We start from the raw sequence: 26868 nt of genomic DNA on the forward strand, positions 1-26868 counted from the left end.
GAAATACACGATGTTTGACCAGGGGATGAGTCTTGAGGAGATCATTTGCATATTCACAGTGCCTTCTGGGATAAGTGAAGAGTCTCCGCGAGCTCAACGATCACTGGGTTTTGGCCGTTGCAGCTGAAAAGAGGAAATCGGAAAACCAGGGGAAGAGTCTTGAGGAGATCATTTGCATATTCACAGTGCCTTCTGGGATAAGTGAAGCTGAAAAGAGGAAATTTGGCTCATCTTTCATCGCTTTTAAGAAATCTCAAGATGGAAGAGGCCAGGAGCCATTTGGTGAGCTGCATTTCTTGCTACATGTTCACAGATTTACCAGTGGAAAAGCCAAACTTCACATGCCACAAATGCAAGCTTGTGACCCTGTTGGAGGAAAAGTTGCAAAATCTCAGAGAGGTTAGCTACGTTGAAGATCATTAAGGAAGGTGAAGAGTTCTTGGACAGAGCAGAATTATCTCTTCATGTTACAGAAAGAGAAGAAATTCAAAGTGCACCTGAAGAAACAGAGGAATGGAGACATGTGACCCAGAGAAGCAGGAGGATCAGGAGGCAGTCAGCACCCATACTGCTCAGAAACCAGTACCAGGCTCTCACGCAGGAAAACAATGAAGAAATACATCAGGATAAGACTTTGCCAACAAACAGCAACCTTGTACGCCTTCAGAGTCCTCCTGGATGGAGAAAGAAAAATGTTGTGAAGAAGAAACGGAGAGTGGTGGTCATGGGGGATTCCCTGTTGAGAGGAACAGAGGCCGCTATCTGCAGACCGGATATAACTTCAAGAGAAAGGTGCTGTCTTCCAGGTGCAAAAATTAAAGATATGTCTGACAGGATATCAGGACTCTTCAGACCTACAGATGACTACCCATTCCTGCTACTACATGTGGGGACAAATGACACCGCAAGAAACGACCTGGAAACCATCTGCAGAGACTTTGAAGACTTAGGCAAGAAAGTGAAAGAACTGGGAGCGCAGGTGGTCTTCTCTTCCATCCTCCCAGTGGATGGCCATGGAACAAGGAGGTGGAATAAGATTCTGCAGGTGAACAACTGGCTACGTCGATGGTGCCGTCAGCAACGATTTGGATTTCTGGATCACGGAGTGAACTACTTATACGATGGACTACTTGCTAGAGATGGGGTGCACCTTACGAAGACTGGATAGCAGGTATTTGGAAGTCGCCTTGCTACACTTGTAAGGAGAGCTTTAAACTAGAACAACATGGGAAGGGAAGCAAAAGACCAGAAAAAGCCATACACCTGACAAGTGCTATTGAGAACTCTGCTATTAGAAGTGGAAAGGAAGAACAAAGACGAAAGAATCTAATTAATAAAAATATTGGAGAAAGAGAAACCAATCACAAACTAAAATGTTTCTATACTAATGCACAAAGCATGGGCAACAAACAAGGAGAATTGGAACTACTAACACAGGAAAAGAAATATGATGTCATTGGAATCACTGAAACTTGGTGGGACAATACACATGACTGGAATACAAGACTAGAAGGATACAACTTATTTGCAAGAAACAGACTTGATAAACGAGGAGGGGGTGTCGCATTGTATGTTAGAAACGCGTATATCTGCACAGAGATTGAAGCTTCAGAGACTGGGAGTTCTGTGGAAACTGTTTGGGTAAGAATACAAGGACAGAACAATGGAAAGGACACCATTGTAGGCATTTACTACAGGCCGCCTGTGCAAGCTGAAGATATGGATGAACTCTTTATGCATCAAATGTAGTGTTGAGCATTCCGATACCGCAAGTATCGGGTATCGGCCGATACTTGCTGTATCGGAATTCCGATACGGACTTCCGATATTTTTTCAATATCGGAATTCGGCATCGGAAGTTCAAAGTTGATTGACAGACTGACGTCATCATGATGCGCGGTGTGTGCGCATCATGATGCGCCGTCATTTCGGGCCTTCCGGGGGTCTCTGCCGGCCTGCCGGGGGGCTGCGCCGGCCTGCTGGGGGGCTGTGTGGACTGCCCGGGGTCTGTACCGGCCTGCCGGGGGGCTGTGCCGGCCTGCCGGTGGTCTGTGCACCCTGTGGGGGTCTGTACCGGCCTGCCGGGGGGCTGTGCCGGCCTGCCGGTGGTCTGTGCACCCTGTGGGGGTCTGTACCGGCCTGCCGGGGGGCTGTGCCGGCCTGCCGGTGGTCTGTGCACCCTGTGGGGGTCTGTACCAGCCTGCCGGGGGGCTGTGCCGGCCTGCCGGGGGGCTGTGCTGATGTCCGGGGGTCTGTGCAAGCATCGTCCGATGGGACTACTACATACATGCTACATACATACTACATACATGCTACATACATACTACATGCTACATACATACTACATGCTACATACATACTACATGCTACATACATACTACATGCTACATACATACTACATGCATGCTACATACATACTACATGCTACATACATACTACATATATACTACATACATACTACATATATACTACATACATACTACATACATGCTACATACATACTGCATGATACATACATACTACATACATACTACATACATACTACATGCATGCTACATGCATGCTACATACATACTACATGCTACATACATACCACATACATACTACATACATACTACATACTACATATACTACATGCATGCTACATACATACTACATGCTACATACATACCACATACATACTACATACATACTACATGCATGCTACATACATACTACATGCATGCTACATACATACTACATGCTACATACATACCACATACATACTACATACATACTACATGCATGCTACATACATACTACATGCATGCTACATACATACTACATGCATGCTACATACATACTACATGCCACATACATACCACATACATACTACATACATACTACATACATACTACATGCTACATACATACCACATACATACTACATACATACTACATACATACTACATGCTACATACATACCACATACATACTACATACATGCTACATACATACTGCATGCTACATATATACTACATACATACTACATACATACTGCATACATACTACATACATACTACATGCTACATACATACCACATATATACTACATACATACAATACATTCATACAATACATACATAGACATACAGTACATCTAACATAGAGTAACATACTTACCAATACTTGTCACATTGTTCCCCGAAGCCATTGTCTTTTCCGGAATAAATATTAACATAACAAACCACAAAAATACTCACCCACGATCCGAAGCAGTCCACGAGTGTGTCCCACGACGATCTTGGGTAGAGAACTGCAGCATCAGATGATGCTGCCGTTCTCTACGGGCTGCAGGAATCCAATGACGGAAGGTAGGTATCCTTCCGCACTGTAGTATACATGTAGTATATATGTGTTATGTATGTGGTATGTATGTAGCATGCATGTAGTATGTATGTAGTATGTATGTAGTATATATGTAGTATGTATGTAGCATGTAGTATGTATGTAGCATGCATGTAGTATATATGTAGTATGTATGTAGTATGTATGTAGCATGCATGTAGTATATATGTAGTATGTAGCATGTAGCATGCATGTAGTATATATGTAGTATGTAGCATGTAGTATGTATGTAGCATGCATGTAGTATATATGTAGTATGTAGCATGTAGTATGTATGTAGCATGCATGTAGTATATATGTTATGTATGTAGCATGCATGTAGTATGTATGTAGTATATATGTGGTATGTATGTAGCATGCAGTATGTATGTAGTATATATGTAGTATGTATGTTGCATGTAGTATTTATGTAGTATGAATGTAGCATGTATGTAGTATGTAGTATGAATGTAGCATGTATGTAGTATGTAGTATGAATGTAGCATGTATGTAGTATGCATGTTGTATGTATGTAGCATGTAATTTTTTTTTTTTTTTTTTTTTACATTTAACACATTAGCCGGATGATGGGAGTACTACTGTCCCATCATTGGCTAATGTGTCAATCACTGTCATGGTAGCAGGCATCGCCCGATGGGACTTGTAGTCCCATCGGACGATGCCTGCACAGACCCCCGGAGCCTGCACAGCCCCCCGGCAGGCCGGCACAGCCCCCCGGCAGGCCGGCACAGCCCCCCGGCAGGCCGGCACAGCCCCCCGGAGCCTGCACAGACCACCGGCAGGCCGGCACAGCCCCCCGGAGCCTGCACAGACCCCCTGGCAGGCCGGCACAGCCCCCCGAAAGGCCCGTACAGACCCCAGAGAGGCTGTACAAGGGCAGGAAAGGGTTTTTCTTATTCCGATACCGGAAGTCCCATAGACTTGAATGGGACTTCCGGTATCGGAATCGGCGATACCGATACTTTTTTTAAAGATCGGCCGATACCATCCGATACGATACTTTGAAGTATCGGACGGTATCGCTCAACTCTAATCAAATGGCCAAGTTCTCCAAAAAATATGACATAGTTGTCATGGGAGATTTCAACTATCCAGACATTTGTTGGGAATCTCTCTCAGGCAAAACTAACAGGTCAAGGAAATTCTTATCCTCTCTTGCTGACAACTTTTATCTTCCAAAAGGTAAAGGAGAAAACAAGGGGAACTGCTACCTTGGATCTAATCCTTATAAACAGGGAGGAAATGGTTGAGGAGGTAAAAGTGGCTGGGACCCTAGGAGGTAGCGACCATGCTATTTTAGAATTTTGGATAACTAGAGGCGGAAGACCTGTGAAGACTCAGACGTCAAGGTTAGATTTCAGAATGGCAGATTTTAAGGGATTCAGAAAGAGAATTGGAGGGATCCAATGGCTAGATATCCTTAAAGACAAAAATGTCCAGGAAGGATGGGAAATCTTGAAAAATGAAATTCTCAAAGCACAGTTGTTAACAATTCCGAAAAGAGGGAAGAATAGGAAGCATTTAAGGAAACCAGGATGGATGAACACAGAACTTAAGCACATGCTAAAAAGGAAGAAAAAAATGTTTATAAAATGGAAAGAGGGAGGCATATCTAAAGAAGAATATAATGCTGTCTGCAGAACCTGCAGGGCACAAATCAGATTATCTAAAGCTGAAAATGAATTGAGACTTGCAAGAGATGTCAAAAGCAATAATAAAGGATTTTGGGGATATGTCAAAAGCAAAAGTAAAGTCAAAGATGCTATAGGATTTTTACAGGATGAAAATGATGAAATGGTAAGACAGGATGTTGAGAAGGCTGAACTTTTAAATTCCTATTTTGCATGTTTTCTCTCAGAAAGGAAATGTAACATCAACTGTTATTCACTGTCCTATTAAGGGAATAGAAGAATCCAGGATATCTATAAACAGAAAGATAGTGATGAAACACTTAGCTAACCTAAATGAATTCAAGTCTCCAGGTCCAGATGAATTACACCCCAGAGTACTGAAGGAGATAGCAGAAGAAATTTTTGAACCCCTCTCCATAATCTTTGAAAATTCTTTGAGAACAGGAGAAGTGCCAGAAGACTGGAGAAGAGCAAATGTTGTTCCTATCTTCAAAAAGGGGAAGAAGGTGGACCCAGGCAACTTTAGGCCGGTGAGTCTGACTTCTATACCAGGAAAGATCTTTGAACAAATTATTAAACAACATGTATGTCATTACTTGGATAAGAATGAAGTGATTAAACAGAGTCAGCATGGGTTTGTAACTAATAAGTCATGTCAGACTAATTTAATTTCCTTCTATGACGGTATTACTGATTGGGTGGATCAAGGAAATGCTGTAGATATAGTATATCTTGACTTCAGCAAAGCATTTGACAAAGTCTCTCATACAATCCTTATTGAAAAAATGACTAAGTATGGAATGGACAAGGCAACTGTTAGGTGGATTCATAACTGGCTTAGTGATCGGACCCAAAGAGTGGTCGTAAATGGCTGCACATCCAGTTGGAAGAATGTCTCAAGTGGGGTACCACAGGGCTCTGTCCTGGGCCCTGTATTGTTCAACATCTTTATCAACGATTTAGATGAAGGAATTGAGGGTAAACTGATTAAATTTGCTGATGACACAAAGCTAGGAGGGATAGCTAATACTAGAGAAGAGAGAGAGAGGATTCAAAAAGATTTCAATAAACTGGAGAAGTGGGCAGCAACTAACAGAATGGTTTTTAACAGGGAGAAATGCAAAGTACTACATCTGGGCAATAAAAATGAAAAAAGCATTTATAGAATGGGAGGAATAGGGCTAAGTGACAGCACATGTGAAAAAGACTTGGGTATACTAATAGATCACAGACTGAATATGAGTCAACAGTGTGATGCAGCAGCAAAAAAGGCAAATGCAATTCTAGGATGTATTAACAGAAGCATACAGTCTAGATCACGTGAAGTAATTATTTCCCTCTACTCCTCTTTGGTCAGACCTCATCTGGAATATTGTGTCCAATTTTGGGCACCACATTTTAAAAAAGACATCAACAAACTGGAGCAAGTTCAGAAAAGAGCGACCAGAATGGTGACCGGTCTGCAAACCCTGTCTTATGAGGAAAGGTTGCAGGATTTGGAAAAGTTTGCAAAAGAGAAGACTGAGAGGAGACTTAATAGCTGTCTACAAATATCTAAAGGGCTGTCACATTGTAGAAGGATCAACTTTATTCTCATTTGCACAAGGAAAGACTAGAAGCAATGGGATGAAGCTGAATGGGAGGAGACACAGATTAGATATTAGAAAAAACTTTTTGACAGTTAGAGTGATCAATGAGTGGAACAGGCTGCCACGAGAAGTGGTGAGTTCTCCTTCAATGGAAGTCTTCAAACAGAGGCTGGACAGACATCTAACTGGGATGATTTAGCGAATCCTGCTTTGAGCAGGGGGTTGGACCAGATGGCCCAGGAGGTCCCTCCCAACTCTACGATTCTATGATTCTATGATGAACCATTTTTTCCGGAGCTAAACGGACCCCAAATTCCTTTGCTACCCACTTCAGGCTCTTCAAAATGGTATCACACACATGTGATGGGCCTACACACAAAAAATCATCCAAATAATGGATCAATGAGCAAAAATCTGAGATGTCTCTTACCACCCACACCAAAAAAGTGCTAAAAGCCTCAATGAACAAGACAAAGAGCAGCCCATGGGTAAACGCCTGTCCACAAAGTACTCCCCATCCCATTGGCAACCGAGCAAACGCTGACTAACCAGATGTACTGGCAACAACCTAAAAGCTGATTCCACGTTGGTTTTCACCATTAGAGCACCCCTTCCACATTTTTTCACCCACTGCACTGCCTCATCGACGTGTATATGATGGAACATAATTCCTGATCAATGCCGTCATTAACTGACTTGCCACGGGTGTATAACAGGTGGTGAATCTTCCGGTACTTATTTGGTTCCTTCTTTGGTACAATACCCAAAGGAGAAACCACCAGGTCTGGAAGGGGGGGACTTAAAAGGACTTAAAAGCACTACTTTTCTTAATTTTCTGTCAAAATTTCGGAGTACTGATAGGCTGAGCTAAGATTTTTTAACTTTCTTTGTATTTGTAATGTTGGGGCGGGAATCGTGAAACTGTCTCTGAAGCCTTTGGTTAGCAAATCTGCCTTGAATCTATCTGGGTACCTATTTAGATAGGGGAGCATCGCGTGTAGCTTGATAGGTGTTTGCCCCTTGACTATAGCCGGTTCCCCCAGCCCTTCCACTGTTCCTTCTGAAACATTTAATGGTCCCATGCATGGATCCATTGCATATTGAACACAAGTGTCTGAATTTGCAACCGGGGCCGAACTTTCATTGGTTTTCGTTAAACTGCCAACACAAGCTGGATATCTGTGTGACACCCCGGCCCTGAAAGCTTCCTGATGCCTGGCCACCTGAACTCTACCCTGCTTGGCCGGAATTACTGGCCCACCTATGAAGGGGATTACCATATTTATAATTAGGGGCCATAATCTTGACCCAGAGACCAATATTCTTCTGATCCCACCTGATGGGAAGTGTGAATGGCCTTATGCTGGCGAAATTGCTCATCATATCGCAACCATGCTTGGCCCCCATATGCTCTATAATCTTCTCCAATGGAGTCCGTGTAACAAAACAATTTTGAGAAGTTTTCTGGTGCTTTCTCCCCTATAACACTGGCCAAGATGGTAAAGGCTTGTAACCATATTGTGAATGTCTGTGATATCATTTGACCTTGACGCTTTTCCTCCTCATCCTTTTTATTTGCTTCCTTTCCAAATTTCTCAAAACTTATCTTATCTAGTGGTAACAAGGAAAAGATATCAACATATTCATCTTTCCAAATTTTTTCCCTGACTTCCCTTTTTAAGGTGGGCGCCTAGGGGACCCAAAAAACAAATATATACCTCACCCCACACCCTGTCATCTAAATGACCATTATCTCCTTCCCCAGCAGGCATTGATTCCGAAACACCCATAGTAGCCTCACTTACACCCGTGACACCCCCCCCCTTGATGAATGTAAGGACTAGTCCAAGCAGATAAGTGTGCTGGTCCGGATCCTTCTAGACGGTCTATCCTCCTTTTTTTTTTTTTTTTTTTTTTTAAGCTTGTTAAAAATGCTTTTATCTCGCTGCTGGGTGAATCTATGGTCAAAGTTTTGGGAAATAAATTTAACCCCAGGGATCCTTAACTACCCCTACCCCCTTTTGATGCACAGGTAAAAGGAGACAAACAAAACATAGAATCATAATTACCAGGCCGCCTGGGAGCCATCATTCCCCCGTCCATTGTGGTTCTGGAATCCTCCACGTCGTCCTCTTCTTTGGACTCGCCTCTGGTCAGATGTAGAGGGGGTTCTGTTAAACCTGTTCCTAGGGTCCTTATTGACCATCCTTCCGAAGATTGCTGCGATTGATGTGCATTGTCTGCGCCTCTGACGTTAAGGGATCCGTGGCTCCTACCAGACAACCCAGCCGGCACCTCTCCTTCAACAGCTGCCGTGTGGTAGATGATCGATGCCTCATCCCCAGGGTTGGGGGTCTCTTCCTGTCCTGCATTAGGCCCCAGGTGCGCAATGGAATTCCTCTCTGACCTGTGCCCTGGGCCAGGAGGGTCCCTGGAGAGGCTTCTAACATAGCGGCATGTGCCGGCACAGGCATCTCCAAAGACAGCCTGTCTGGGGGCCTAGTCCTCTGGGCAGGCTTAGTGGGCCTTTCATTCCCCCCAGGCATATCCACGGATAGCGAAAAAAGAAATATGCAGCACTCACCGATATAGCTGAAAAACTGTGCGTCTTTATTTCACATAAATTCCATCAATGGATGTGTGGACATGCAGGACGTTAGAGGAATGCTAGGGGAGGGAGGTGCCAGACAACGGCCGTTTCGCGATTACTCGCTTCTACGGGTCCAGGTGAGGGGATTAGCTAAAGGTCATTCCCTTTATAGGATCACAGACCTTACTAATTAAAATACATAACAAGTTGTGAAACAAACATTTACAAAAAATATATGGTTATACAATATACAGAGTGCAAGATACTAGTAAAGAATAAATCTTTCCATATCGATTTACAAGATAATCTATATTTTTACAATATCATAGGAAGATTATAATCTAACTTTACATACAATTTTTTATATAACATTTTTCATAAAAATACTGATAGATCGATCCGGTCATTTAGTCCCAAAGGACCTTGTGCATTCGCTTTCAGGATCCATTTTGCTTCTTGTTGCAATAAAGCTTTGTCATGGTTGCCTTCTTGAGGTGGAAAATTGACCTTTTCAATCCCTGCAAAACTCAAAATTTCTGGGTTAGCTTTATGCATATCTTGAATATGCTTAATTAATCGCAGTGACAAAGCTTTAATGCAACAAAGGCCAATTTTTTGCGTTCAAAAAGTCACAGTGCTCCCTCCCTTCTGATCCTTGCCATGCACCCAAACAGTGGCTTTCCCCCACATACAGGGTATCTAAGTACTTAGGAGAAATTGCACAACAAATTTTGTGGTCCCAATTCTAACTCCAACCCATAACCCAAATCACAACCTTAACTCTAAACATAACCCTAACCCCAACCCTAGCCCCAACCCTAACCTTAATTGGAAAAAAATATTTTTTTTGGTTATTTTTTTTTACCTAACTGAGGGTGTGACACACGGGGATTTGATTGATTTTTTTTTTTTTATTTTAATCACTGTGATAGGAATCAGAGTGATCAAAATGAACCAATAGGAAAAATCTATTGTTGACGGGTACCAGCAGGCTGATCTCTGCAGGCGCACTGCGCATGCGTCTTCCATTTTCTTCTGTGAAGATGACACGGAGAGTCGGGGGACGGAGCCGGAGGGTCCTGGGATGTCAGAGGGAGACCCCATTTCTCTCTCTCCTCTGGTATGCTAGATCAAATCAGAGGAGAGAAAAATTAATTGAAAATCAGACTCTTTTTTTGCAATCACCGTAAATAACGGTGATCATAAGACTGGGAACGGTCAAACACTGACCTGAATCATGCTCTCCAGGGTCTTGGCTACCCCTAGTAGCTGAGACCCCAGAGATTTTCCGATGCTGTGGCTCTATAAACTTATTTCTCAGCGCCGTTAAAAAGCTGCACTGAGGAATAAGTACCCTTAACTGCCACCATTAAAAGGCGTATCGGTGGTCGTTAAGGGGTTAAATGTATTTTATTGGGATTTGATGTGATATGAAACACGAAGTAGCAAGTATTTGTTGTGTAAAGGAGGTGGTACATGGTTTTCTAAATATTTTAAAAATATAAATCAGAGAATGCATCTGAGGCAAATATTTTCTGTTGTGGATTCTCATGTTTTTATTATTGATGCTCATGTGGAACGCCCAGCAGGGCCGGGGGTTACTCGGTACGGGCCTTTCAGGCTCTTTAAATGGGAAGTGTGTCACTGTGGTGATGGTGACCCGGTCCGTGGCCCTGGGTGTCCAATAAAGTAGATGGCAGTTCAGATGAGGGGGAAAGATGGTAGGATAAATAGTAGGGAAAGGGGAATCGTGACACCACCCGTGGTACTCGGTTAGGATAGCCGACGCTGCGATGCAAATCCTCTGGGATGATGATTTAGCAGCTAAGATGGTGAAGCTCTCCAGGGGCAGAGCGGTGTCCCAGGGCAGTTGAGCCGGTGACGGTGATGGTGAGTGCGGTATATGGCAGGAGAGATGTATTAAGACAAAGGACACAGTTGGGTGCAGTTTCAAGGTCTTTACTCACGCTCCTTGTTACTCGATGACCCGCTTGGTACTGTGTCCTCCAGGTGAGGGGTCCAGCCAATTCCTAGGTAAATTGGTGACACCATTTCAGGACTCCTCTTTGTCTTACCCTTTCTAGGCCGTCTCTCTGTGCTTTTCTTTGCTCTCTCTCCTGCCCTGTGCCTTTGCACACAGTGTCCCCAAGCCGGCAGCCACGGATCTCACCAAGCGACGTGGGTCAGTCCCTGGGATCCTCTACAGCCACCTTTGTCAGGAATGTATACGGTTGTGGCTGAGGCACTTAGTTACCTCAGCCTCCGGCTTTCTAGCTGAGCCTTGTAGTACTCCACTAGTCTGAGGGGCCAGTTTCCTCACTGCGGCCTGGTCCTCCCTTTCAGGATGCGGGTCCCACGGTTGGCTTAACGCACGATCCATGCCCCAAAGGACCCCTTCTTTTCTCTTTGGAGCTTCCTTCTAGATGGTTCTCTCACTGACTCGGACTCTCACTGCATCAGTCCTGCTCCTCCACTGTCCTGTCACCGACTGACTAGATCTTCCAGAAAGATCCTCTACCTGAGGCTTGACTCCTCCCTCCAACTGTCACCTCCTGGTCACTAATTGGCTACACTCCTTGTCACCCAATCTCCTTATCTCCTCCCACTCTACCTACCTTTCCCACCTGCCTCCCAACACTCTTTCCTGGCCAGTCTGGTGTGTATTGGGTGCAAGTGATAGGAGTCCTGTGTGGTGTTCCCTCCTTACCCGAGGGTGGGATACCACACCTCTAGATGAGGTGCAGTACCTCTGTGGCGACTGAACCCTCAGGGGCACCACATTTGCATAAACAAACAATTCTGTAGGAATGTGCTACAGTGTATTTAACTGATTGTACAATGTGTGTAAATGGCTGAAAAATACCAAATGATTGTACCTACCATTTACTTTTATCAACACAATAAATATAGTGTATATAGAAATAATTCTTCCTTTTTTAAAAGTACTCTACCACTTATTAAGAATAATAGGCAGCCCCTTGAAATGGCGCTGGATGTTGGCTGTGGGACCGGACGTTACACTTTACCTCTAGCTCCTCACTTCAAAAAGGTCCTGGGACTAGACATCAGTGAATCCCAACTAAGTTTGGCAAAAGAACTGACTTCAGCAAAAAATGTGACCTACATGTGAGTACTAAACTGGATTTCCTAATTTTAATGATATGGGATCATTAGATGGTATAAGTGACTTGACAATCATCTGTCCTCTGTCTGTAGGGTAGCTCTGGCTGAGAAGTTACCTGTTAAGGATGCTTCTGTGGACCTGGTAAATGCTGGACTTGCTGCTCATTTTTTTACATTAGACAAGTTTCTCAATGAGACAGTTCGAGTACTGAAGACGAGAGGATGTTTGGCTGTCCATGCTGGTGAACTGTCCAGTGAGATTGAATACAAAAATTTGTCAGAAGACCTTAATGTAGTAATGTCAGAGGTAACTTACTGATTACATATAATGTAGGTAGCATCTATAGTCCTTTACTACTGTACAGTATAATATAATTCTGCTGTCATTAACTGCTGCTTGTCATGATATTTCAATAGTGTCTAGAGATGAGCATATAGATTTAAATGGAATTAAATTCTGCAAATATTGCCAAAAAGCAGATTTTTTTTGGTAATTCGCTTTCACAGCCATTTAGCCAAATAATGGGAGCTTGCTGCCATATTGATGAACCACATATGGCCATCCCAAGGTTAAACAAAATTACACTTATCGTAGTCATTTTACTTGTCACCCATCTGGTATTGGTCAAATCTTTATATCTCTGCCATCGATCGCTGAATCCTGGGCCTCTTCACACTAGGCTAGGACTTGCAGTTTTAAAGAGGCCCAGAATATTTATGTGCATGCGCGCACAAGGTTGCAGTGCACATCATGTCATCTTTACTTTACGAGTGCTTTCCCAGAACTGTCCCCAGCCTAGCACAAAGAGGTCTTGGGATTCAGCGAAAACGGGAAAGATGAGAAGATGTGCCAAAGATTGTATGGGTGACTATGACAAGCAGAGCGGCCAGAGAGGTGAGTGGTAAGGTGAAAATAAGTTATTTACATCTTCATTATATTATGCTCTGTAGTCTGGAGAGATCACATAGGATAATAAGGGACATTAAATTTGGGGAGAATAACTTCTCTGCAAATTGAATTTCCCGGGAAAATCCACACAAGCAGGAAAATTAAAATTTTGCCCAATTGGCTCATCTCTACAAATGTCCAATTCTTCCTCTAAAATACTGTCCAGGAATATCTGATGATGTGATTATTAGTGATGAGCGCGTATATTCGTTGCTTGGGTTTTCCTGAGCATGCTCTGGTGTCCTCCGAGTATTTTGGCGTGCTAGGAGACTTAGTTTTCGTCATCTCAGCTGCATGATTTGCCACTGCTAGACAGCTTGAATACATGTGTGGAATGCCTGTTTGTTAGGGAATCCCTGTTTGTTAGGGAATCCCCACATGTATTCAGCCTGTCTACAAGTGATTATCTTTCCTTATATTTGAATACATCCATGTTTTGTTGGTGTTACCTTGGTCCACCAGAAAAAGTTGTCCTGCGGTTCCACATATATATTTTTCTATTGTAACACAGGCGAAATATTTCTTTAGGAAGATGTTATAGGAAATAGTGCAATTTATGAAATACTTCATAAGAAATAAGCTTAAAGGGAATCTGTCACCTATTTTTAGCCATCTCCGCTGCCGGCATTGCCATCAGGGGCTTATCTACAGCATGCTGTAGATAAGCCCGATGTAACCTGAAAGAAGAAAAATAAGTTGGATTATACTCACCCGGTCCGGACCGATGGGTGTCGCGGTCCGGTCCGGCGCCTCCCATCTTCTATGGATGCCATCCTCCTTCTTACTTCTGCCATAGCTCCGGCGCAGACGTACTTTATCTGCCCTGATGAGAGCATAGTAAAGTACTGCAGTGCGCAGGCGCCGGACCTCTCTGACCTTTCCTGGCTTCGCACTGCAGTACTTTACTCTGCTCTCACCAGGGCAGATAAAGTACGCCTGCACCGGAGTCGCAGCAGAAGTAAGAAGGAGGACGTCATCCTATGAAGATGTGAAGCGCTGGACCGGACCGTGACACCCACTGCACCAAACCGCGCCCCCCGGTGAGTATAATCTAACTCGTTTTTCTTATCTTTCCGGTCACATTGGGGTGCTGTAGACAAGCCCCTGATGGCGGTGCCGGCAGCTGATAGGGCTAAAAATAGGTGACAGATTCCCTTTAAAGGGGTATTCTCATTTCCAAGATCCTATCTCAATATATACTAGGTGTAATAATAATATTAGCAAATACCTCCAATTAGAAATGAATGCAATTTCTCTGATTTACTATGTCTTTCCTCATGTGCAGGCATTGCAGGACCTTATGTATCCATGGTTACAACCACTGATATAGTGACAGCTAGTTTCTAGTGGTCATAATAACCATGAATACCTTAGGTCCTGCAATACCTGTACATGAGGAAAGAGACATAGCAAATCAGAAAAACTACATTTCTAATTGAAGGTATTTGCTATTATTATTATTAATACACCTGCTCCATATTGGGATAGGATCTTGGAGATGGGAATACCCCTTTTAAAGGTTCATTGCCATTTTCCTAGCAAGGCCCTTGTATTAAACAATCATTTTTACAATTTGCTGCTTATTAAAATTTGCAGTCTTTGGAATATTAAGTCTTTTTAGCTTGTAGCTCATTAGCTAAGAAACCAACCACCACTGCTGTCTAGATTGTATGCACTATGCTGAAGCTGGCCAGGATTAGGGTGAAAAGTCGCACCCTAGCGATCCTGGCCAGCTTCAAAACAGTGCTACAATCTCAACAGAAAAGCAATTTTAAGCAATGCGCATCTGCTGTCTAGCGGCCGTAACCAGCTTCTATGGCACTGAGCTCTAAAGACAACAGTCTCAAGAATGGCTGAAAATTTTAATTAGTGGTAAATTGTAAAACTACTTGTATTTCCAGCATTGTCTGACAATATCCATTTATGAAGATGGGAATATACCAAAATGGTTCCAAAAAAGGTAACCTTGCAACCTTAAAGACATGTTATATTTGGGGCTAAATATTGCATCAATGCTTTAGCCCAATAAAAGCTTGTAATATGCCCAACCATGCTAAAAACATCAGTCTATTTTATTTTGCAGGTGTGGGATACATTGATAGAGCATGTTGATGTTAATGCATTTGGAGGTGAACTGTTTTCTCGGTACCAAAATTTATTTGAGTCCATTCCATTAAAAGACAAGGAACGGTAAGTTTTCATTTAGGTTTACCCCTTCATTCATGCACACAGTTTTTTTTATAAGACTGTTTTTTTTGCAGATACAGGAAAATTATTTATTTTTTATCCTTAACCCCTTCAACCCCCCTTCCCCCATCTGTTTTCACCTTCCTGACCACAAGCCAATTTTTCAAATATGACTAGTGTTATTTCATGAGGTTCTAACTCTGGAATTTATAAAAACAATTTTTTTTAGGGACCACATCGCATTTGAAGTGCCTTTTTTTAAGTGGGCTAATAGAAGAACTTGCACAACAAACTGTATGATTAATTTTTTTTTTCTGAGTACAACACTCTGCTACATGTAATCTTTGCACAGTGGAAAGCTCAGAAGGAAAGGAGCGCCATATTGTAGTGCAGATTTTGCTGTTATGGTTTGCAGGTGCCATGACACACTGGAAGAGCCTCTGAGGTGCCAGGACAGCAGAACCCCTCATACTGACCCGATTTTACAAACCACGCCTCTCATTGAATTTACCTAAGGGGGTACAGTGATAATATTGACGCCACGGATGTGTCACATAATTTTATACGACATAATTTTATACGATTGGGCAGTAAAAAAATAATTACCTTTTTACCACAAAAAAACTAGTTTTAACCTCAGATTTTACATTTCCCTCAGGGAAATTGGTATAACTGGCACCAAATTTGACACAATTTCTGCTATACTCAGCAATACCCCCATATGTGACTGTACAATAATGGTTAGGGACACGGCGAGATTCAGGAGTGAAAAAGCGCTATTTAACTCTTGGAAAACAAATTATTGTAGAATTATTTGCATATTCCATATACAGAGATCCGAAGTGCCAGAATAGCAGAATTTCCCACAAATGAACCCGTTTTGGAAATTACACCCCTCTGGGAATTTATCTACAGGTGTTATGACGATTTTGACTCCATGGGTGTTTTCCAGAAACAAGCAGGAGTGTATGTTGCTGAGTGAAAATTTCAAATCTGTGATTGTAGTGCCCAGTACATTGTAGTGCCCATACATTGTGCCCGGCTTGTTCTTCTGGAGACATGGACTCCATAAATTAAGCAGGCTTTCCCCAAAAATGTCAAACGTGGAGTAGTGATGAAGCGAGCGTGTTTGTCATTGCTCATTACTCGCCCGAACATCATGATTCTCGTTACTCTTCTACTATATTTTAACGCTCGAGTGGAAGCTTGGTTTCCCGGCCTGCATGTTTGGCGCTATTTAGACAGCAAATAAACATGAGAGGATTGCCTATGATGCTATGCTTGGCACAAGGTAACATGGAAACAGGCAGTGCAAGGAGAGGTGCTGCAGAAAGGAGGATAGAATTGTAGCTACATACTGTATAGGCAAGGATTCAACCACATTTATATTTCTTTCAGCTACAAAAGCCCTTCTTAGGGCTAGTTATAATCAATATTAATACCGCTGTAGCAGCATTGAGGGAGAGAGGAGAGCTTGTGCTGATGGGATACTGTAGGACCAGATTGGGCAAATTGCACGTCCTTTATTCTGTAGCCTGCAGCTCATACCAAAACCCAAACACATTAAAAAAGCGACAAGTCAAAAAACGGGGATCACTACAAATGAAAAAAATAAACAGTATAGATAATTTTTATTTAGAATGTGCAAACCACACCAAAAAGAACACTAGATAAAAACATTTAAAAACATTGTTTCAAAGAAACACAGATCATGCTCCAAAAGGCCCCAATGAAAACCTTATTGTCAAAATATCCTGCCAAATATTGCACATTTACCTTGAGGTATACAGAGATATTGACTAGAACAATCCAGAGCTCCTGAATTAATGTCTAAATATATTCTATTATATGAACTCTAAACTGATGTTATAGTCATAGGAGTTACGGAAGTAAAAAAAACACCCAATGGTGTGAATGGAGCCCCAACCAAAAATACAAGCAGTATGATTAGCTTGAAGTTGGCTAAAGAGTAGATGTTAAAAAAGGAGGGTAGACAAAAAATATAGAGCCTCTGTATCAGGGCAGATGTTAGAATGATAGCTCGCAATAAAGCCACGTAACAGTGTCATCAAAACCTACCACAATGGAATGCCCATAGTACAAGACCAGTTAACCAATCAATGCTATGGACCCCCTGAGGAAGCCACGGCAGTGACAACGCGTGTCAGGTGTTTCATTTTGGCTCCTTATGACATATTAGATTGGGGTTTTTTTTGTCTTTTTTTTACTTAGCTACCTCCTGTGAATATAACATCAGTTTAGAATTCATATAACAGAATATATTTAGACATTAATTCAGGAGCTCTGGATTGTTCTAGTCAATATCCCTGCATACCTAGAGGTAAATGTGCAATATTTGGCAGGATTTTATGAAAATCTTATTGTCAATGGGGCCTTTTGGTGCATGATCTGTGTTTCTTTGAAGCATTGTTTTAAAATGTTTTTATCTAGTGTTCTTTTTGGTGTGGTTTATACATTCTAAACAATAATAATCTATACCATTTATTTATTTTTTTCATTTGTAGTGATCCCTGTTTTATGACTTGTCGCTTTTTTTTCTGAGTTTGGCTGTGCTATTGACAAGGTTGATCACTTTGTTTGTTTAAAGAATGTTGTACTATATTGTTGATGGTGCCCTCCACTAAACTAGTTCATACCAAAACCCCTTCTCAGGGTTAATAATATTCTTTTTGTTCTTAATCCTGCAAATTTGTTCTGAGCAGAGAAATATTATACACCAATTTTACTGCTGCAGTTGTGCATCAAAAGCATACAGCCAGACTTGATTGGATCTCAATAGAATCGCTATATTTCTCCAACAGTGTAACCAGTCCATCTGAGCTGAGAAAATTTTCCAGCTATAGTAATGGTGCAAATGAATAGAGGAAATAACACGCAAAAAAACCCCATAAAAATGCATATTATATGCAGCGTTTTACATGGGTAAGGGTGGTGTCACATTAGCGCTTTTTAAGCGCACGCACGGCCGGGGGTAGCTCCACCCCCGAGCCGGCTCTCTGCCCGGCGTGCCCGCCCCTTGCTTGTAGCGCCGCCTCCTAGCGCACAGCGGCGCCTGCGATCGGCGCACCCTATCTTTAGCATAGGGTGCGCAGGCCGTGCTAAAGATAGGATGCGCCGATCGCAGGCGCCGCTGTGCGCTAGGAGGCGGCGCTACAAGCAAGGGGCGGGCACGCCGGGCAGAGAGCCGGCTCGGGGGCGGAGCTACCCCCGGCCGTGCGTGCGCTTAAAAAGCGCTAATGTGAAACCAGCCTAAAGCAATGTTTTTGATGCAGAAACGTCTGCTGAAAATATTAATCGTGTGCACAGAAAGTCAGCAAAATGTTGAGAACAAAGACTTCTCGCCCAATGCTAAAACACACTTTATGACTTTTGTTGTTTTACCATGTTGATTAAAATGTTTAACTTTGTGTCCTTTGCCAGTTAAAATACATCACATGCACCTATTCTTGCCTTCCAGTATCACAGATATTCCGGTCACATTTCAGATGTCTATTCCAGAAGTGATTGGATTCATTCAGTCAATTGTTATGTTTCATCAGTTCAAAGAGAAAGACGTAAAAGGAGCAGAGGAATTTCTAACAAATACTGAAAAAAGGTGCAATATAAATAAATTATTAACTGTACTAAAGAAGAAACGCACAGATGTTCCTTATAACACAGTTTTCAGAGAATAGAAATATTAAATGTATAATGTGAACTATAAAGATACAGAACTATACAGAAGTAAATAATACATACAGAAGAAAAAAAAATGTATCCGGAGTTTAGATGCTGATTACATTTTAGACCTGTACTGATAACAGAAAATTATATTTAAAGGAGTTGTCTGTGACTGACATAAAGTAGGATTGGGCATCAGTATGAGATCATTGGGGGCTCACAGACATCAACTCACTAATCAGCTGATATCCGCTCTGTAAGTGGTCTAAAGTGACCACTTGGCGTGCAGCAGTTTTCCCCTCCCTTTATGGAGGTCTTATACGCCGTCTTTTTAACGGTTTTAATTTTGAATATCAATAAAAATGTAATATTTTATTTCTCTAATGTTGGCAATCTCTTATCAGGTGGGTTTACCCTCCACCTGCTGCTTTCAGTGTTTCTAAAGAACCATGGTAGCCTAAGAGCAATGAACAATCTAATAGAGATCACTCAGTGGGCATGTTTTACTTTGGTCTGCCTGTCTATACATACATTCAGCAGACTGCTGATTGGTAACAGTTTACCGATTCCGATTGACGCTTGAATTGTGCCACTAAGTGGCCTTTGTAAAAAGACCTTTAAGAATGTATGGAGTGAGACTCTACAGCTGTGTAAATTGTTTAGTAGCTGCTGTCAAAAACAGCAGTTTTATCCCCCCATTCATCATTATATCAGTGTTCAACAACCCTTTAATTGCCACAGTTATTTTGCTGTGGTAGGTTCTAATAAATTCATGTACTTTTCATGGAATACAATGGGGTGTAAGATTATACTTCTTCGGTCTCAATCAGGCACCATAGAGCCAGGCTCCTAGTACCGGTAACAAGTCTATTTTACTCAATTGCATAGCACCATAATTCCACAGCACTTTATCGACTTTATCCCTGTTCCCATTGGGTATCACAATCCAATCTAATTTCACTATCAGTATGTTTTTGGAATGTGAAAGGAAACCGGAAAACCTGAAGGAAGCCCACAGAAATACAGGGAGAATGTAGAAACTCCTTGCAAGTCTACATACTGTGCCACCTTATTGCCTGGTACTCTCAAAATAGAATGAATATTTATCAAGATGCTTTCTTGATAATGCAAAATCTATGCGCCCTCCACCCAAAAAAAATTAGAATAAAATTTGGAATGTCATGAGAAGGGGGGGGGGGAGTAATTTTGCCATTTATAGGTGGACACTAAGGGTGTGTGCACACACTGCGGATTCTGCTGCGGATCCACAGCAGTTTCTTCTGCGGTGTACAGTACCATAATATCCTATGGGAAATTCTAATCCGCAGAAAGAATTGACATGTCAATTCTTTCTGCGGATTCTGCTGCGGTTTACCATCTCCTCCTTTGTAGAGGTGATAAACCGCAGGCTAATCCGAAGATAAACCGCAGATCTTTTGACCTGCGGATTTACTTGCGGATTTTACAAAATCGGCGCGGATCAATCCACAGCAGAATCCGCAGCATGTGCACACACCCTAACGTATTTGGGAACCATCCTCCCTATTGAAACCCCAGCATCTGGCCATGTAGACATGTGGAATCATCCAATTGTATAATGTTAGGTGGCAAATAACTTATAAAGATGTTTTTTTAAATTATTTGCAGCATATCACAATAAGAAGCATATATACATCTTATAAAGCATTTATCACATTTTTACGATGTTGCTGAATTTCCTTTATCATTGCAGATTCCGAGAGATACTTGGAGAAGAGGCTGATTCGGCCCAAATGAACATGAAAATAAAACATTACTGTGTCCTTGCTTGCAAGCATTAACGTAGCAACCTGCCAAATCCAAATATTCAGAGTAGTTTGTTTTATTTTTTTTCTTATAAATCATACATAAAGAAAATGTCTTTTCAGCTGTTGGACACCAACATTTACAAGCTACAGGGAGACTTTTAACACTTTCCTGCAAAGTTTGGTTTTAGCATTCCTGCCATAGCAATTTTATTTTAGTAGAGTTGGGGTTAACTTTAGTTTTATATGTTTACTATTTAAAAACCTACACATTCTGTGCACTTTAAATTTAATTTTCATGCCCTTGTAATAGTGTTGCATGTCAGAAAGAAATTTTCAAAAACTTGTTTAAGGGATGGGGTGCAGTTCTGAAATAGTTTTGAGGGCCTATATATTGTAAATATCACATCGAAATACAGGTGAAAAATGCACGGCCCTAAAGCCGCAATAAATATTAAATTATTTGAAAAATGTAAAAAAAAAATCATTATTTAATTTTAATAAAAGTAGGGGAAAAGTAAAAAAAAAAAAAAGGGTCCAAAGAAAAAATAGGTACATATTACAGCAGGATAGGCAAGAAAAATATGCGACAGTTCAAACAGGTTAATAAATCGTATATAAAGTTTCTGTGCATATGTATGTGTATTTGTGTGTAGTTTTTGTAATAAAATGTGTACAAAACAAATAAAAATGACGAATCAAGCACCATCAGCAGCAATAGAATGATGTATTGTATCAAAATGGTGTGAGTACTAGTATGATGTATATCACAGAAAAGGAGGCATCATGAAGTAAAAGAGAATCCTTATACCCATTATATGCTTTTTCTACCCTGCCAAAATGGCATCAGCTCCGATGGACGTTTCGCCATCATCCCTCGTCTGGAGGTGGCGTCATCCCATTGGCCAATCAATCTAATACCACCTTGCTTATCTGTAGCAAGTTGAGGGATAATCGTAACCCATACGCTGTGCCAAACATTATCAAAATCCTGCTGCCCAAAACGCCATACTGCTTGTGACCACAGCGCCGCATGACCACAACCGCTGTCATGTGATTCAGAGGCAACACTTTGGGATGCAGAGAAGTGCATATGTACTGCATGATTTCAAACAAATAAAGAGAATGTCCATATATTAATTTGGTGAGTACGCAGCATAAATGAGTACACTGCCTTTCAAAACTAAGATTTTAATCAATATCTCACTGAACACAACATAAATTTCCAAAATATTGACAATACTGAGTTTAATAGAACATTTTTAACCCACAATATGAAAGTTAGGTTAATAATATAACTTGCATTGCAAGATCTACAGTTTTACATAAGTATTTGGTGCAAAAATGTATACACTCCACATTAAAATTACTACATCTAGTATTTTGTATGCGCTCCATGACTTTTAAGGACAGCACCAAGTATTCTATGCATGGAATGAACAAGTCAGCGACATATTACAAAATCATATTTCTGTGAAGAATATTGGAGAAATAATTTCATGTCAATCATATGTATCTTATTAGGCATGGATTTATAAAACCCCCTTCTTTTGTGCAAGCAGCAGAGGGTCAAGCCTTAAAAGGCTGTAAGTGACAGACCTCCCACCTTGAGCGAGCTAAGCATAGAACAATAAAAGCTTGTTGTGCAATATGGAGCCCATGTTGTGTATCGACTTATCATATGTCCTGGCCACACACTGGTTACATTTTCGAGATTGCTGGAATAGGCTGAACGCCTTCCAGGGTCTTGATCCATTCTAGCACCCCAGGGTCGAGTGTTACATCGGATGGCTAGTAGGAGCCAGGTATCAAAGCTGTGTATAGTCTCAATGTTTTGCAGGTGCACTGTCGGATCTGATGGCACCAAAACCTCTTCCCTAGGACTGTTCAATAAAGTAATTATAACCCATCTTAGGTTTTGGAGTTTTTAATGCTAGAGGCAATGGGGGTGATTTAAGTTCAGCCTAGGGTACATGAGGGGAGTGTCCTTAAGGGGTTAAAGACTCGTGTAAAGCATGGCCTGTTGCTTTTTCTCTTGGGAGGTTGTGATGACATATCGTGTAAGGAGAAATGAAAGAGAGGGGACCACCATACTCCCATGTGCAGCGACTCCCTCGCAAGCCAGGCCTTTCATCTGACTGGTAACTGACTCTTATATTCTACATACTTTGTCCTACTGACTCGCCCCCAGACGCCGTGGGGTACTCAGAGCCAGGCCCGTTGATTTCAATGGGAGATGTCACAGTGGCAATGACCCGGTACGTGGCCTCAGGCGATCAATGTCAAAGGGGTAGAGTGATGGGGATAAAGTCTTTGAGATGATTCGTGATGCCACCTGTGGTTTCTGGTCAGTTTGATGGTTTGGTGCAGCAATGATGATCTAGCCCTCCACAGGTAGGGCTGTAGTCCCAGGGCAGAGTAGATGAGGTTGGCAAATGAGGAGATAGTGAGGAGAAGTGGATGGTGCAGTGTTGGGCACAGAGATGTAGCAGTGCTGAGTGGGTTGGCGCAGGAAGAAGGCAATAAGACAGATAAAATTTTTTATTATTTCTATAGCGCCGACATATTCCGCAGCACTTTACATTTTGGAGGGGAGTTGTACAGACAAAAGACTTTACAGCATAACAATAATCACATAGATTATAACAAATACCAAGAGGAATGAGGGCCCTGCTCGCAAGCTTACAATCTATGAGGAAAAAAAAAGGGAGACACGAAAGGTGGGTGGTAACAGTTGCCCTAATTGTATGGACCAGCCATAATGTTAAGTGTGTATCAGTACAGACACAGAGGGCTAATGGATGCATAAAGCATGTGGGAACATGATGCGGTGAACCTGGTTATGGTAAAACTTTTGGCTGGGCCACACAGGGATAGATAAGGTTAATATGTTGAGGTGATAGGCCAGTCTGAATAAATGCATTTTCAGGGCACGCTTAAAATTGTGGGGATTGGGGACTAATCGTATTGACCTGGGAAGTGTATTCCAAAGAATTGGCACAGCACGTGTAAAGTCTTGGAGACGGGAGTGGGAGGTTCTGATTATTGAGGATGGTAACCTCAGGTCATCAGCAGAATGGAGGGTGTGGGTAGGGTGGTATACTGAAACAAGGGAGGAGATGTAGGGTGGTGCTGAATGCAGATCCAGTTATTTTACTCACGTTCTTGGCACAAACAAGTGCCCGCTTCAATGCTGCGGTCTCCAGATCAGGGGCTCAGCCAACTCCCATGCAGATGGAATTAACCTTTCCAGCTCTCCCCTTCGTGTGACTGTTGTGAACGTCTCCTCACTAGCGCTTATACTGAAGTACTTGTAGTTGTGTGTTAAACCCAAGTTCCTCCTCTCAGATGTTAATTGGAACTCTACTCGTTTCGGGGACTCCATCCGCCATGTCCCGGCTCACACATAGGTTGCCACCGTGTCTTTGAGTCTTTTGTGGGAATAGAGTGGTCACAGCTCCTATTCCTCCGGTGTCTGCTGCTGGAACATTAGTTTCACAAACAGCCTCGGGGACTGGACCCCGGCCATGCACTTCAAGCTTCAAGAAGTGTTCTGCTCTGACCCAAGTCCTTAGTTTAGTACGGAACATAAGGAGAAGAGAACTATCTTCCTCCTGAAGAATCAGGCTTTCTATTGCCCTGTCCTGTGCCAGCAGCTCCAGGTCATTGAAGTCTGCTGCAGCACTCCTTCACTCCATCCCTCTCTGGGGATCTTCTCTCACAGACTGACCTTTTCCTAATATTCTCCCGCTCTCTTGTGCAGTCTAAGCTCCACCCACCTCCCAGCACTCTTCGTGTTCCAAGCAGGGAGCCACCAAAGGTGCTTTGCTACACTACTATGTTGTGTGGGATGCAGGTGTTGTAGTGTGGTCAGGTGCCTCCACCTTACCTGGATAGTGGGGTACCACACCTCAGGAGGAGGTGCAGTACCTCTGTGGTGACTGAATCCTCAGGGGCGCCACACTACCTCTTTTGTATTTGCATATCTTACGATTGCATATGTATAACCATTGAGTATTGTAGTGCAGCGGGGTTGGTGCAGTGCAACAGAAAGACAGGGACTATATCAGAGCTCAAAGGAAATGTCTTTAATGTCCAAAAGAAACTCACAAATCGAAAGCACATGGTATCTTCTAGACTGCAGTCGGGGTGTCAATACAGTCTGTATTCGAAATCTGTTGCTGTGGGCGACTACACCGCTGTGTCACACTGAGGGTGCCAAATATTTTTGCTTCCTTTGGCTGCATGTTACTTTACACAAGCCAGATGTTGCAGAGCCACCTGCTCTGCAATTCTCAAACTAAGGCTAGTTTAACACTAGCATATGGAGGAGCTGCAGAGGGACGCAGACTTCCTCCGTGAAGCTCCGCCCCCTGCCGCGCCTCCTCCGTTCTGCCCTGCCTTTGTCGGCATGCGGCCTGCCCACCCTATCTTTAGCATTAGGTACGCAGGCCATGCCGATGAATGCAGATGCCTCCACATGCATCTTTTTGGCGGTGCAGTGAGTGCACCAAAATGCAACATGTTGCGTTTGGCGCAGGTCGCCGCACCGTCAAAAGACGCATGCGGAGGCATCTGCATTCATCGGCATGGCTTGCATACCTAATGCTAAAGATAGGGTACGCAGGCCGCATGCCGACAGAGGTGGGGCAGAATAGAGGAAGCGTGGCAGGGGGCGGAGCTTCACGGAGGAAGTCTGCATCCCTCCGCAGCTCCTCCATACTCTAGTGTGAAACTAGCCTAAAACTGACAAATCCAACCCTTTGCTGCAGGGTTTCTAAATGGAATCTGTGGTCATGGGCCACTTATAAGACCCGGCTGGAGGGAGCAAACAGCCCCACTACCATCCTGTAGTTCGTTCCAAAAATAAAAGCCCATGCCTGGTATTCTTATATGTGAACTTACTTTTGATCTGCATTGCAACCACAGCTATATCTGTGACTGCAATGCACTCCAGAGGCCTTAACACACTTCTATGCGCTTCCTAGGGGATACCTACTGTCTCTCACATATAATACCAATCACTGCCTCACAGTATATAGTGTTTTGTCTTGTGTGCCCTTAAGGTGATTAAATATAATATAACTTTGGGCTGCTTTTTTTTATCTCGATCCACAAATCCACACTTCTGTGATCTCGTCTTAACTTTCCATGCTATCGGGGCTGGTTTCAGGCCTGATATAATCCAGTTAATTGACCGGGCTTATATCTAACGAGGAACTGGTGGAAGTGCTACCGGGCTGACCAGGTGATGCTTCACTGGTGCTAGTGAAAGGGGCCTTTCATGGTTGTGAGCTAGTGTGGTGGCATGTCAGTGACTGTGTAAGCCACATTCTCTCTTTCCCTGTGCTTCTTGGGCCTGTGTGGACAGGGGGTGCCTGGGTAAAATTGTGCCAAGCTGACTTTACGTGTCCCCAGGGGGTGGGGAACGTAATCCCTCAGACTTAATAGTGACGTCAGGCAGGGTGGCAAGGTGCAGGTTCATCACATGTGGTGGCAGCGCATTGGGATCGAAATAATAGGGTGTGTAAGTGTGGGATCCATACTCCCAGACACTAAAGACTAACAGCAGTAGTTTTTTTTGCAGCTGGGTGTTAAGATCAGCTAAGTACTAGACAGTCGAAGTGCAAAAATACTGTGAGGTGTGTGGGTGCATCAGGTTGCAGCTCTGTCAGTGACCAAAGATTGTGTTGCATGCATGTCACTCAGTATATAGAGGTAGTTCAAAGGAGCATGAGCTCTTTGGATCTTGAAGGGATTTTCCTCAGCGCAACTATTGTGGCGCCCCTGAGGGTTCAGTCGCCACAGAGGTACTGCACCTCCTCCTGAGGTGTGGTACCCCACTATCCAGGTAAGGTGGAGACACCTGACCACGCTCCAACATCTGCTCCCCACACCACAAAGTAGTGTAGCAAAGCACCTTCGGCGGCTCCCTGCTTGGAGTGTAGC

The 26868-nt window shown here is 42.8% G+C and overlaps 1 protein-coding gene across 4 annotated transcripts in view; it reads left to right on the forward strand.

The window, feature by feature from the left end:
* Positions 1-21627, forward strand: part of LOC141056745 (uncharacterized) — a 99952-nt gene extending 78325 nt beyond the window's left edge. For 3 of the 4 annotated variants that reach the window (XM_073553194.1, XM_073553195.1, XM_073553197.1), the window contains 5 exons: positions 12158-12321; positions 12412-12625; positions 15351-15457; positions 18933-19070; positions 20868-21627. In XM_073553194.1, coding sequence (XP_073409295.1) covers positions 12158-12321; positions 12412-12625; positions 15351-15457; positions 18933-19070; positions 20868-20955 — 711 coding nt within the window. In that variant the 3' untranslated portion in view covers positions 20956-21627. Of the gene's footprint in view, positions 1-12138; positions 12322-12411; positions 12626-15350; positions 15458-18932; positions 19071-20867 lie in introns of all 4 variants that reach the window. The other variant, XM_073553196.1, reaches the window with a different exon arrangement.
* Positions 21628-26868: the final 5241 nt, after the last annotated feature.

The sequence above is a fragment of the Dendrobates tinctorius genome, unplaced genomic scaffold (genome assembly GCF_039654945.1).
Source record: "Dendrobates tinctorius isolate UK_male_01 unplaced genomic scaffold, ASM3965494v1 ptg000199l, whole genome shotgun sequence".
NCBI lineage: Eukaryota > Metazoa > Chordata > Amphibia > Anura > Dendrobatidae > Dendrobates > Dendrobates tinctorius.